Consider the following 15,020-nt stretch of genomic DNA (forward strand, 5'->3'; position numbering starts at 1 on the left):
GGGAATTTGTCAGTGCAGACCTAGTCAGCCCTAGCAAGGATCATAGCTTTTCCCAGCTGGAATAGTGGTTGGGGTTAGCAGTTATGTGCAGCCCAGAGAGAGCTCCAACATACACAGCAGCTGTGGGAGCCAGCCTTGAGGGAGCTGGTGGAACAGAGATGTGTTTTCCTGAAAACCGGAGATCAGAGCTAATACCCACAGTCTTGGTTAGGGCTCAATTTTAGCTCCGTTTCCATCTCATTTAACTTCTGAAGGATGTGGATGTTACAGTAATAAAGTGAAATGCACCCAGAAATGTGTCTGCTAATAAGCCAAACTAACCAAGATGGCTTAGGATGAAACTGAAAAGCAATGCATTTAACAAGGAGAGAAGGAAATATGTGTTAAGGCAGTTGTGTTGCCAGGATCAGATGCCAGTTACTGATGCAGCCAGCTAGAAAGTTGTTTTATGGGAATGAATAACATTTATGACTACCCTAAGCGGGTCATAAAGATACAAAGAGAGTTACACACCAGGCTTCTGCTGCTCGCTGTGGGTGCTAGGGGGAGAAGAGCACAAGTGGTAAATGCTCCATCTCTGGCAGTGTTCAAGGCCAATTGAACAAAGCCTTGGGTGACATGGTCTAGGGTGAAGTGTCCCTGAGCATTGCAGGGGGTTGGACCTGGATGATCTTAAGGTCCTTTCCAACCCAAACCATTCCATAATTCTATGATTCTATGCATGGCAGCATTTGCTTTTTTCTTTTTTGCTTAGAAATGTTGGCAATTACACACTAGGAGGACAAGTGGAGTCTTTGGGGGGTTGTTGGTTTCTTCCTTGGTGCTAGTGGATCCCTTCTTAGTTTTGGCCATGGTGCTTTCTCTGCACATCCTCTCTTTGTGCTTCTGCACTACGTTTTTGGAGCCTACAGAAACAGACTTATCTATGTGCAACAGTGATGGATTTGATGGAGGCCCTTGGCATTAACTCTAAGGGAAAGCATCTGTTTTGCAAACGTGGTGGCTTTTCCCTGGGCCTTACAGGGGATTTTCTCCATAATTAATTACATGACATTTAGCATAATCGTTAGAGAGTGTGTGAGACAAATGCTGAATGCAAAACACTGATAGCACCAACTTCACTTTCCCTCCCCTCTCCCAGTACCACAGTCTTGGAAGATCCAACTTTCTGTTATCGTGGAAATGATGGGTCATTTTTCACTCTGTTGGGAGGTCCATCCTCTTCGTTCTTCAGCAAAAACCCTTCCCATAAGGATTTACACATTCAATCAACTTGGCATATGCCCTAGAAGCTTTGTCCAGGCTCTCCTAGATGATGGAGAGAAATGCACACTTCTAGAGGATGTTTCTTCCCACCTACCTTAAATACCTACTTTAGATGAGATAAATCACTTTTCATAGTTGCCTATCTTTCTCATCAGCTTAAACTAGCACCTATTTACAGGTAGCTAAAATGAAGTCAGACAAACATAGGTCAAAGCATTCACTGGACTGGAGGTGATGGAGATGTTCATATTGACCAGAAGATTAACTGGGGTTTTTTGTGGGGTTTAATGTCTTTTTGCATGTTCTTGTCTCCTCAGAGCTTTGTCCAAGACCCCTTCAGCTCTGGCCCTGAATCAAACCCAGCACTGCAAGCAGCTCGAAGGCTTGGTGGTTTCCCAGGTACAACTGTGCCGCAGCAACCTGGAGCTAATGCAGACCATCATCCAGGCAGCACGGGAAGTGATAAAGACCTGCCGTAAAACCTTCTCAGACATGAGGTGGAACTGCTCTTCCATTGAGCTGGCTCCTAACTACCTGCTGGACTTAGAGAGAGGTAAACAGCACTGCTGTCAGCCGGGGACATGAGTGAGTAGAGTCAGCCAGTGCGTGTATGTATGTGTGCTGGGGCTGGGAAGGGTCTTGCTACCAGGGGGATGTTGAGGGACTATGTAGCCTAGTTCTTCTGTTCTCTGAGACCATGTTTATCCTCATGGTGCCAGTCACGGCCAGGTTGTCTCTAGTCCAAACCTGGTCTTCCACAAAGCATGCCACTAACCTGGTCTGCTCATCTTATTAGGAGTCATGGTGCACTTGCTCACAGCCATGGAGCTGCTGTTCACGACACGCAGGCTTGTCAAGCAGCACATGCTATGTGTGAGGCTGCACTCAGCTTTCACGGGTCACAGCATCCTTGCACACTCGTGTTGCATCTTTGTGGCCTCCCAGTACCTTCCCCAGCTCTATTTATGCCAGCTCCACGACCTGCTGGCAAGCAGCATCCAGCAGAGGGGCAAAAGGAGGCAGGAGAGTCCATGGAGGGGCTTATTCATCTGCTCCAAGAGCAGGTCACACCATGATGGACAAGTTGTATAATTCCATGCGCCTCCTTGACTTGCTTGGATGTTGTCTGGTGTTGAAGATGTGCTCCAAGCTGATGATGCTATGGGAAGGCTCAGCTGCAGTGACTTGGTGTATTTGCTGCTTTGAGGGGCACGGATTGTGTGGATCTCTTGTTGGGGGACTTTTAGCTGTCCCAGGAGGCTGAGCTTGTTCTTTTCTCTTCCAGGCACAAGGGAGTCAGCATTTGTGTATGCCCTTTCTGCTGCTGCCATCAGCCACACCATTGCCAGAGCCTGCACCACCGGGGACCTCCCTGGCTGTTCCTGTGGTCCCATCCCAGGTGAGACACCTGGACCTGGGTATCGATGGGGAGGATGTGCAGACAACCTCAACTATGGTCTTATCATGGGGTCCAAATTTTCAGATGCTCCCATGAAGATGAAAAAATCAGGATCACAAGCCAATAAACTGATGCATCTGCACAACAGTGAAGTAGGGAGACAGGTAACAAATCCACGAGAGTTATTGTAATTGTACAATCATCTGTAGTGGTCGGTCGCTCTGTGAGGTTCAGTGTCTCTATCAGCTAGCAAAAGGAGCAGGTTTATCCCACGTTGTTCTGATCTCCTTTGGCCTGCTGAAGACTCTATAACTCACACTGGGACTCCGGAGGTCCTGAATGCTATCATCAGCCCTCTAATACATAACCAGGGGTGGGATTGTCTCATTGCCACCCTCTCCACAGCCAAGGATGGCTCTGGCTTGCTTATACCCCAAGAGGTGTGGTGGGGATGGGTCCGGTCGTGCTCTGCCAAGGGCGTTGCACAGGCAAAGTGCTGTGTAAGCGTGGAGGATTATCATCTGCCAGATGCATCCAGGAGCAGCTGCCTCCCTCCCAGCCATCCCCTGCAGCCAGGAGGGATGAGCCTTCCTTTCCAAACTGCTTCGCTAGTGATTATTCCCGTATCTGGCAGAAGCTGCTTTCAACAGCTCGCATCCAGCGGAGGGATAATGCTTACCATGTGCAGTGCTTGGGGTGCACCGAGGTGCAAATCCCTATCTCAGCCCTCCATACAGTGGAGAAATGGGTGGGGGGCTGTAGACCTGAGCCATGTACCCATGTCTGCAGATGCAGTGGTTCCTGAGGCTGGTCCTACCACACAGTGTGGACCTTTCCAGGGCACTGGAGGGGATGAACCTTGGAGCATGTTAAGCTCATTGGCAGCTTCCTGTGTAGCTACAAGCTGAACTCACCTTTGCAGAGCACAACCATGCCAAACCTGCCTCCTCTGGGTGTTTTACTCTACCATTCCCACTCTATCTGATTTTTTATTTTCATAATGTATTGAGGTTTTGTTTTCATTTCAATGGGAAAATCTTTGCTTGGGACATAGCATTGCCATGGCTGGTGGATTCAGCCCTTCTTAGCAGTGTCCCACAGAAATTATAGTGCAGAATCAAAGTAAAAGGCTCTTCTGGCCCCATGGCCAGCAGAAAGGCAGGGTGAGGATGCCCTCAATTCATCAGAGCCTTGACATCTTTTGCTCAAAGAGCTGCTGGGGGCAGAAATGGATGTTAATGGTCTATTTAATAGATTGCTTTGATTTTCACCTGCTTAGGAATTTAGAGGGGAGAAATGCAGCCCTATGTAAATATCAGATCAAAATTCAACATGCTTTTCTGTCTGCTGGCTGCAAAAGTACCTTGGTGAAAGTAGCCTTGGGATAACCCTAACTATTCTATGATTCTATGTTTCTATGATTCTATGATAGTGATCACAAAGGAGTTGTGGGATCTCATTCCCTTTGCACAGGAGCTACTCTAAGGTGACTGTGCAGAAATCAGAGCAGCATTCCTCTTCTGTAGCACACCCCGTTAAGAAAGTGCTTTCTTTAGCAAGTTTGTGAGATGTTTGGAGGTAAGAGAAGGGCATTTCCTAACTCCTGCATTCCTTTTTGCAGGTCTTGAAAGCCTCTCTTGAAATGAAATGTAAGTGTCATGGAGTTTCTGGGTCATGCTCTATCAAGACCTGTTGGAAAGGCCTTCAAGAGCTGCGAGACATTGCATTGGACCTCAAAAACAAGTACTTATCAGCCACCAAGGTCGTTCACCGGCCCATGGGCACACGCAAATACCTCGTGCCAAAGGATATTGATATCAGGCCGGTTAAAGAGACAGAGCTGATTTACCTGCAGAGCTCGCCCGATTTCTGCATGAAGAACGAAAAAGTGGGGTCACACGGGACCCAGGACAGGTGAGGGTTTCTGCAGCGGGTGCTGACTGTGCTCTGAGCCCCAGAGAGGGAAGGGGAAGAGGGGGACATGGATGGATGAGAGGCAAATCATCAGGGAGGTAGCACATGCATGTAAGGTCAAGGATAACTGTAACACATGGTATGGTCTGTAGATACCTAAGTGGTATCTGTGGTCAAAACAGGGCTCCAGACCTTCTGCATTATACAGGCAGGCACAAGATACCTTTTAAAATCCCCCACACTTCTGCAGCAGCTTATAATGATCCAGTAGATGCTTTATGCTGTGTTGAGACTCTCCAAGTCATTTCTTGCAGTCACTGCTGATGTGATGAGTTGTTACTCTACTGTAAGGTTCCTCTAAGTAGGCAAGTGTTGACCCCATCATGACCAGTGCTCTCAGGCAGCATTAAAAAAGCCCTGATAACTATGAAGTTAAATTCTAGGGATTTTCTTCCACTGCATTTAATAAATCCAGGTGTGTTTGTATTTCTTATGTCTCTGCAGAGGAATTTCTTCATCTTATCAGTGTTAGTGATTTAAAGTCATCATACCCAGCCTCCACTGAGCACTGTGCTGTCCCCTTTCACAGGCAGCAGGCTTGTCTGTCTCTTCCATAATCTGTTTAATTCCACCCAGGACAAACCATTTCCATGTTTCAGCAGTCTGAGCATCTGTAGGTGGGCGGCAGACCCTTTGACAGCCAAATAATTGTGGTTTTCAAGATATCTCATTAGTTGCTATCTGCTGGTTTGGCTTTCTTCACATAGTTCTGGTAATTCTTCTTTGCTCTTTGTGTTACTATGTTTTGGAGACTCAGACAGTCCAGTTGCAAGGAGCATGTGCCTGCCCTTTTGTGAGGCGTCTTCATTTTAACTCTTATTTCACGTAGTGGTATTTGGACTGCTTTGGTTCAATAGAGAGAAGGTTTTTCTGTAAGGAAAATGAAGTAAATGACCCAAATGCAGACAAGATACTCTTAGGATACCTTTGATTCCTACAGAGTACTGAGGGGGAGCACTTTATAAGCTATCCTTTGGCAATGGCCATTTAATCTGGAACTGCAGCTCTGTAGACAATATATCATCATTTAACTGCTGGAACTGATCAGGGGATGAAAACAATTGAGTGAGACAAGTGTTTCCTTTTTGTTTTCTGATGTTTTGGGCCAGTTTTAGTTTTGTATCCTCCAAAACCAATGGCTGGACTGCCCTACAACAGCGCTCGTCTGGCACACCAGGCTGATGCTCGTTGCCAGCCCAGTGGTGGAGCAGTGATTAGCAAGTGAAGATGTTTATGAGTCACTGAGGACTGCAGGGAAAACACATGTGTTCAACCCGGGGTTTCTGAGGGAAAATGTAATTTGAGTGGAAGCTGTGTTTTTGTAGATTTGTGTGGATTTTGACGAATTTGTGTCTTGAAAAGGGCCTCTTTGTTGTGTGCTTCACAATGAAAAGAATTGTGGAGGTATTTGGAAATTAATTTTATAGGAATTGTGTGAAATCAACAGACTGTGTCAAAAACAAACCGACTCCATTACAGATTTGCCAAGCTAAACATTTTCCATGAGCTGAAATCCTTTCAAGAGAGAGGCATGGCTTCTTCTTCATCTAATTTCATTTTACTGCAGATTTTTGTCTTTTTATCCTAGCTAAGGATGAAAAATATGTCAAGTTCTTGAACGATTTGTTGTTTTCTTTTCCTTCTGAGGATAAGAAAATGTGTATTGCAGGCATCCGTTTATCCTGAGCTGGGTGACAGCAGTGATTGTGAGCCTGCCAGGCAAGGGTCCGCAGGAAGTGAGATTGAGTGAGGATTTAGAGGACTGAGATACTAAGGCAGGAGGGGATGGCTTTCAAAAGGAACCTGTCAAGAAATACTCCTGATGTTCAAGATGGTGATGGCTGCGGAAGGGGAGGAGGGTGAGATAGTTCTGTGCTGAGCTGCAGGCATCTCTCAGGCCAAGTTTGAGTGTGTAGTTATGCTCATTTTCATTGCAGTCCATCTGCAGGCTCTTGAGAAGATGCCTGGTGCCTCAGGATTGGCATGTGTAACACAAGCCATAGCATCCCCCTTTCTGCATTGAAATAGCAGAGGAAATTAGAAGTGGTAAATGCACACAGTGTGCTTGCAGATGGGTCAATTCTTTCTGAGGAGAGCAGGGAGAAGGAGGCATATCTGGCTGGATGTGATTCTGAGCAACCTGGTCTAGTGGAAGGTGTCCCTGCTCATTGCAGGGTGTTGGAACTGGGTGAGCTTTAAGATCCCTTCCAACCCAAACCATTCTGTGATTCCCTAACCTCCTTCTCCCATGGATGCCTTTTTCCCCTCACAATTATTCTCTCATGGAGGTGACATCTTAATGTATTTTAAACACAGTGGCTCTATTCCAGCCGGCCATGGGGCTGCAGATAGCGCCTAATGACAGGGATGAGGGAGAAGGAACACAAAAAGGATGCTGTTAGAGAGGGCAGGGGAAAATGTGGTTCCTCCTTACTCTGCTAAGATGTAAAAACTCTCACATGGAAATAGCCCAGGCAGGTTTTTATTTTATAAGTAAAGTCCCAGAGGCATCTTAACACTTTATCCTTGTGCACATTAATTTCTTCTGGGGGGAGATCCTGCTGCTTCCTACTAGGGTAATTGTTAAGGTCTTTTATGGCAAATGCAATCAAAAAGGGATTTTTAGTAGTGGTCCCTCAGTTCCTTTTTTCTCTTCTTCCACCACCTGCCTATTCCCTCTTTGGTCTTTTTTCTGGCCATGGATGTGGGTGCAGGGATCAGCTCACAGGGTCTTACAGTGTAGACCGTGATCACTGTGGTCCAGGAGACTTTGGTCTGGGCATCTTCAGCATCTTTCCAGCCGCATTTTCTGCTATCAGTGGTGTATACAGGGGAGGAGACACCATTAACAACCCCAGTCACATATGACTGTTTGTGTTGGAAGGGACCTTAAAGCTCCTTCAGCTCCAACACCGGCCATGGGCAGGGACCCCTTCCACTAGAGCAGGTTGCTCCAAGCCCCTGTGTCCAACCTGGCCTTGAGCACTGCCAGGGATGGGGCAGCCACAGCTTCTCTGGGCACCCTGTGCCAGCGCCTCAGCACCCTCACAGGGAAGAGCTTCTGCCTCAGAGCTCATCCCAGTCTCCCCTCTGGCAGGTTCAAGCCATTCCCCTTGGCCTGTCCCTCCATCCCTTGTCCAAAGCCCCTCTCCAGGTTTCCTGGAGCCCCTTTAGGCCCTGGAGCTGCTCTAAGGTGTCCCCTTCAGGAGCCTTCTCTTCTCCAGCTGCCCCAGCCCAGCTCTCTCAGCCTGTATTCAAAAATTAGCAGTTTTGCATCATATGGAGAAAATGTCCTTTTCCTCCACCCTTTCCCCTAGGTCTGGTGCTTGCTCAGAGCACGCTGGAAGCAGGACAGCGGTTGAAAAACACTCATTGTGTTTCGGGGTATGCTGTAGGGAACAATCCTGCACCGGCAGGTGGGTGGAAGGGATAATCTAATTCGTGGCTTCCATCTCTCTAATTATCCCTCACATTATGCGGACTTACTGAGTGTTTTTCAGGCAGGAAAGGGAATTGAATTGCCTTGTAGTGGAATCACATGAAAATCCATTCGGGAAGGTTCACCTGATTACCCAAAAGCCTTTCAGTCCTCTTCACATGAGGATATCAAAGCCTTCTTCGAAACAAGCCTGTAATGTTTTCTGAGACAGCTTGTCCTTCCTTAGTTGAAATTAGAAATGGTTTGGAAACCTGCATGCCTCCAAGCACTTGGGGTGTATCCAGATTCCAAAGTCAGGGAGCTGGACCCAAACCTGAGATTTGAAGCCTCTTTGAAGTGCTCAAAATCTGATTAAGGAGCTCAGTTTTGCAACCAGTGTCCAAGGCTCCTGCAAACAGGCTTGTTGCAACCACAGCCCGCATCAACTCCAGCCAAACTCCATGTGCTTGTGTGCTACCATCACGGTTTCATAGCCAAAGAAATAATGGTCTGGATTAAAACCTGAAGAAGCTGATCTGCAGAGCAGCAAGCGGATTGTACAGATTCCCATACAACAAATTAACCACTGGGAAAAAATGTAGATGTTCCCATTTCAGAGCTTTCTTGGACAAAAGCTCCCTATAGCTCATCTTTTAACAAGGTAGTTCAGTTTCTCCTTCCTGAAAAATTTCCTATTGGCTTTGAGTAAATGATAAATAATAATTTATTATCCTAAATAATAGCAGATTATAAAATTGAGATGTCTTTTGTGAGAAAAGAAGCCAAAGTATTAACCTTCTTTATCAGTAGGATGCAATGTACCGTGTTTCAAAGGCTGTTTAAGGTCCCTTAAGGGATCCAAGGAGAGGGAAATTCTGCCATGCATGCAAAAGCCTTGCGGAGATAACCGAGCTGCTTATTACTCATCTTTCCCAGAGCAGCCTTGGAGCCAAGTGAATGCTGTTTCCTCCCTGTTGAAGATGGTAAGGAGCTCTCTTACACTGCAGAAATGAGGCTGCAATGTTGTGCTGCAGCTCATCTGGGTTTGTTAGCCACCACTCCTTAGGTGATTCACTTTGGCAATGGATATGGCTGTTCTTTGGTGGTTGCTCCTTGCTCACGTATTCATTCATTTCTCCAAAAATATTAGTCTTAAGTGTCTGCCAAGTTGGTTTAGGGTGATATGTTTCCTTGTATAGGAACGCACACGAAGTTAGCTGAGCATGCATCTGGTGCTCAATGGTGACTGCAAAGACAGTGGCTGGTCATTATATCTTTGGCATGTTGGTGGTCTCAACAGTGGGGCTCATCAAATGCTGCAGAGAAAGGATGTTTTAAGCATTCAAAGGCAGCACTTGATGCCACTTGTTCACTGCCACCTCAAAGATAAGCTTTGCTTTGTGTGGGTAATGCAATTTCTTAGCAGAAGCACTCATATTTAGATGACAGAGTGGTAGTTATGTGTAGACAACAGCATTTGTTGTTTGGTTTTTGTTACAGCCTCTTTCAGTTTCTGCCCTTCAGTGCAGGCACAATAAGTGATATGGTGACCTTTGGCTTTGTGCAGGTTACGATGCCTGTGATGGTATAGTAATTTTGGGAACTGTTACCATGTGTGCCATGTTTTTTTCCACGGGATTTAACAAGTGATGGATAACAAATAGCAAATAACTCTTCTGTGAGTGTCCTAGAAGTTTAATCTGGAGGAAAGTCAGAAAAAAGATGGCTTTATATTCCTCCCACCTGCAGTGTTATTTCTACTTTCCCAGGGCAATGTGCTCGTAGCAGGTGCCCATTTCAGTATTTGGGATAGCTGTGGTTTTGGGGGCTTTTTCTGGTTAATCTCTGGGGAAGTTTGAATCCTTCCCTCTTTGAGAGACCTGGATTTGACCATAAAGTTTCCTGGACAGATTTGTGAATCATGAATTTAGTGGTGGAAAGAGTAATTTCACCCAGTAAAATTACAGTGGGCAGTGAATTGGGGGGATAAAATATTGCAGTCAGATCTCCTAAACGTATTTAATCCCTCTGAATCAAACCAGCATTGGAGTTAAGAAGTATCAGGTCTGGGAATGACTTTCCAATAGAGCCTGATCATTTTAGGAGCAAGACTGAACTGAGACTACCTAGTTACTGAAGGTGTTTGTGTACTTTAGTTTCAAAAGGTTTCCCTAAACAGTCTGTTCTAGAGTTTTATTGTCCTCAGAGTTATGTTCTTCTTAATTTGAATTCAAACTAACCATAATCTGAAATCAAACTGATTTCTTGTCTTCTTTCCTCAGCATATAAAGAACATTTATTCTCTCTCCTTCTTGCAACAGTATTTTATAGATGGGAAGACACATCTTCTTACAAACTTCCCTGAATCAGTTCCTTTGTCCTTTTCTACTTTCTCACCTGCTCCTCTGGCTCTCCCGGGATCACTCCCACATTTATCTGTATCTTTCTCAAACTGTGCTGCTTACTTTGCATTTTAATCTATGCTCACATAATGCTCTCGGCTCCTTTTGCCCCAGTGTTATCCATAAGTTTTTAAGCTTACTCTCTACTCCTCATTAATGAAAATACAGGCTGGTTCCAGGATCTCCCTTGACATGTCCTCGCTGACATGTACTATTGATAACTCTCTTTCCTACAGTTGTTCAGCATCAGTCTCTAGTTGTTCCTTGTGGATGAGAAAGCAATTTAAAAGTAGTTAAGGCTCTGCCCTCAAAATCTTCTGTGAAGCTGTGCACTTTGATGTATTTTTAGCAATGATGTCCATTGTGCTACACATCTCCAGGGGAATTCGAGTTATTTTTCTCTTTCTTTCTTTTATACACTGCTGTATGACTCGACATTGCCAGAGCAAGGGGCACCAAAGGAACAAATAGGAATTTGATCTTAAAGAGAGAAAATTAATTACTTCTTTACACAGCAGTACTGTTTTTTGGGACTCGTGGCTGCTGGAGTTCATGGAAGCAGATGGTTTCCCTGAGGTCAGAAAGGGATGAAACAAGCCCACGGCCAAGATGTCCACAAGGGGATACTGAGATGTCTAGGCAGGAACATGCCTTCTATCATCCTTAATGCAACAGCCCAGGTGCTGGTTGTGTATGAGGAAAAAGACTACAGAAAGTGGCTGGATTTGTGCTTTCCCTCCTGAACAGCATCTCCCACAGCCACTGGGAGATGCACTGGGCCAGGCAGGCAGTTGCTGTGACCCAGAATGAGTTCTATCAGCTTCCACTTAGCAATAGGACCAATAGGATGAGGTTTCAGTGGATATATGGCCCATTACTGTGGGTAAATCATTACAGAATTGGCCTCAGTGTAGCTCTCAGATGCCTGATGGGCAACCAGAAAAATCTATTCTTATATCTGCTGGTGGGACAGAAATGAGCTCACATCCACAGCAAAACTAAGTGTGATATGCCCCATCCCTGGCAGTGTTCAAGGCCAGGTTGGACACAGGGGCTTGGAGCAACCTGCTCTAGTGGAAGGTGTCCCTGCCCATGGCAGGGATTGGAACTGGATGAGTTTAAGGTCCCTTCAACCCAAACCATTCTGTGATTCTATGATCTCCCCATAGCGTTTAAAATGAAAATCCCCAGGAGGTAACTGTGAGACAGATTAGCTTCTCCACCTGGGGGAAGACTCCTAGAAGTGCTCTGTTGTCCTTCACCATCTCTGTGGAGGAGCCACCCCATGATGATGCTTTACGATGTTTCTCCAAATGAGGGCTGGAAGGGGGAGATTTTGGGCAGGAATATTGAGTAGGATTTGTCCAGTCAGCAGGGCTGACCTCCTCCCTTCTTACATAAAGAAGGAAAAAGCACTGTGACAATGTGAAAGCCTGTTCCTGAGCCAGGACCTTGGCTGGGATTACGCCCGAAGCATTATTTTTCACCAGTCTTCCAAGTGCTTCTAGAGGTTACGGTGTTGTGTTAAGATGCAATCGCCTGCCTTCGTGTTTTCTCTCTGAGGCTCAGGAGAAGGGCATTTCTCTGAGTTGCTGGAATCGTGCTGGACCAAGCCCAAAACAAATGAGATATTGAACTTAACCCATCAGCGGGGAGCTTGGTGAGATCGCAGCCACGGGCTCTGAAAGCAGATGCTCGAGGGCAGCTTCTGTGAGTAAACTCTGGTCTTTGGGCTCCTTTGTCTTCTCCCACTTGCTTTTTGTATGTATAGATACATCTGAGAAGGTTCCTCTGTTTCAGCTTGTTTAAAGAAAAAATAAAGATAATTCATCCAGGCCTAGACTTTAAAATAAAAAACACAATCTCTGGTTAGTGGCATTGTAAAAAAACCCACTTAGATTCAGGATGGGGTCAAAAGCTTTGTTTTGGCTATTCAACCCACCCATCCAGAATGTCCCTGTTCTTTTATCCAGAACTGAGGGAAAATAGGAGATTTTTTAATAAGATTTTGGGGTTTTCATTTTCTTATTTCAGACTGGGTAGGATGGGTACAGATATAGAAAGGTGTGTCTCCTAATAGATCCACTTATTTTCTGCAAATCACAGGAATGGGAGCAGGGAAAGGGAGATTCCCAGGTCCCAGCACAGCAGGTAGAAGAGTTTTGCTCTTTGAATAGGATAAATTTGCCTTTTGGGTGCTTTGTACATTTGGGGAGTGAATGTCCTCAGGGGTGCAGTCAGAATGGACCCATATTCCTTTTCTTGGCCATTTTAATGAGCTGTCAGTAGGAGGTGGCACAGATGCTCTGCACATCCACCACCATGCTCCTGCAGATGCCACATCCTCCTTAGGTGAACAGCCAGGCAACAACCTTTCCATCCACCGGTAAAGCTGAGTAAGGTTGTCAAATACCCTCCCCTCTTCTAATGTCAACATGCCTATATTTGAACCTTTACTCCGAATATTTAATGCATTTACTAATACATTTATGAGGAGTCATTGGGAGGTTTCCTGGCAGAGGGGCCCGGGCTCGTAGGGGCAGTAACACCACCTTTGGTTCAGCGTTAGGCAAACATGCTCACTGTGGCTGCAGACCCCAGCTTCGGTAGAGGCTTTCAAAGGTTTGTAAATATTTACACAACTCCTGAATAAGGGGGAGGAAAAGGGGGGGGGTTAAACACTGAACCTGGAGAGGAATGCTAGTCAGGAATAACAAACAGGAGGCCCGCCTGAGTCAGAAGAAAAGAAGAGAAGAATAAGAACAAAATCTCAACACCTCATTAATCCCGTAACTTCTCCTAAATCTTTACCTCATGAGGAATTCCTATAAATCTCATGGATTTGTTTTCATCTGTTAATGGAGTGCTCAGCTCAAGTGTCCGACTCATGCTCCTCTCTCCTTTCCTTGCCCCAAACCAGCCTTAGAATGTTTCTGTCCAAAACAGCTATGCAGAACAAGATCTCCCCATCCCTGGCAGTGTTCATGACCAGGCTGAACGGCGCTTGGAGCAACCTGGTCTAGTGGAAGGTGTCCCTGCCCTTGGTAGGGGGTTGGAACTGGATGAGCTTTAAGGTTGTTTTCAATCCAAACCATTCTATGATTCTATGTCAGCAATTCCTCCACTCTCCAAACCACCCTTATCACAGTAGTTTCAAGACTCCATCAGTTTCACAGCCCCATGATGCTGGGTGAATAGTGAGATCTGTTAGTGTCTAGCCAAGCACCTGACCAAACAAGAACGCTTCTACCATGGTCTATCTTTACAGCCCATGGAGATACAGTATCTCTAGGACATGCTTCGTCACATCCAAAAGTCAGTGCCTGTTTGGCTTTAATGTCCAGTGTGATCCAAGTGACCCAACTTGGCATATTTTAGGAGAATGAGATAGCTGGGTTTTGAGAATGGCTGTGGATCCACACTCAATGGATCAGGATTGAGAATGGCTGTTGATCCACAATCGATGGATCTGTTTTGAGAACATCTGTGGATCCATGATCAGTGAAAGAGAATCCCCACTTCCTAAGTTACTCCCGAGAACCTCAACCCAGCCACTTGCAAGTGAACAAAGAAAGGGGACCCAACACAACGGCCAACTTATCCCGACAAGTCTGGCTTTAATTAAAAGCAGAAGCAAAACAAGCAGTGGAAGTCCGTGTGATATTTGGCGACTTGTCATCCTACACTGTGCTCCTGCTGTGCTGCCTGCTCCTGGGTCAGCACTCGGGGTGTTATAGTGCCAGCTCCCCAGCTGCTCTACCGTGCTGGGAGACACTTTGAGGGGGGAAAGTGCAGAGTCCAACCCTGCCAGTATCGGTTGTGATTTCCCTGATAGTGTCAGGGCTGGAGAGTGGCTGTAACAGACTGTTTGGGAGCTTTCCCAGCCCTGAATCATTGGCATGGAGCCTGTGCAAATACTCGGTGGCTGCAGGGTTTCTCCTCCATCTTTTTCAGGTTAGGTAGTGTTGGACAAACACCGGTGTTTGTTTTTTAAGGTAACATCTTCTTCCAGCTTCTTTCAGATGGCTTTGGAGCCTGCCTGGGGATACAGATTGCAGGGACTATGAGGTATTGATTTGGTGGAGGTATCATGATAGCTTTGCTCATCTGCCTGTACAGGAGCAGGGTCCTGCCTGCCCTGGCTGACAGCAGCCTGAATGCTGCTGAGCCTGAACTCAGAGTCAGAACAGGAGTTTAATGTTATTTTGAGTGTCAGAGCTGGTGTTGTGAGTGGAGCCCTGGGGCTCTCCCTGCCTCCCCTGAAGGTGTCAAGGGCTGTTTGGCTGGGTGCTCACCCCTGCCATGTCCTGGCTGCAGCTGAGATGCAACCATGCGGGCTTCACCCAGCACCTTGCAGAGCTGTCAGACCCCAGCACCACCACCAGGCAGTGCTTTGGAAAACCATGCAGGGAAAGAAGTGTGACCAGTAGGTTGAAGGAGGGGATCCTGTCCCTCTGCTCTGCTCTCATGAGACCCCACTTGCAGCACTGGTGCAGTTCTGGTGTCCTCAGCATAAGGACATGGAGCTGTTGGTGCAAGGCCAGAGGAGGCCACGAGGATG

The 15,020-nt window shown here is 46.3% G+C and overlaps 1 protein-coding gene across 1 annotated transcript in view; it reads left to right on the forward strand.

Moving 5' to 3' along the window:
* WNT11 (wingless-type MMTV integration site family, member 11) overlaps positions 1-15,020 on the forward strand; it is a 23,288-nt gene that overhangs the window by 7,669 nt on the left and 599 nt on the right. The window contains exons 2-4 of the mRNA XM_010019959.1: positions 1,584-1,819; positions 2,552-2,829; positions 4,287-4,579. Of these exons, the coding sequence (XP_010018261.1) occupies positions 1,584-1,819; positions 2,552-2,829; positions 4,287-4,579 (807 nt within the window). The remainder of the gene's footprint in view (positions 1-1,583; positions 1,820-2,551; positions 2,830-4,286; positions 4,580-15,020) is intronic.

Source organism: Nestor notabilis, unplaced genomic scaffold (assembly GCF_000696875.1).
Source record: "Nestor notabilis isolate BGI_N333 unplaced genomic scaffold, ASM69687v1 scaffold3678, whole genome shotgun sequence".
In the NCBI taxonomy this organism is placed as follows: Eukaryota; Metazoa; Chordata; class Aves; order Psittaciformes; family Psittacidae; genus Nestor; species Nestor notabilis.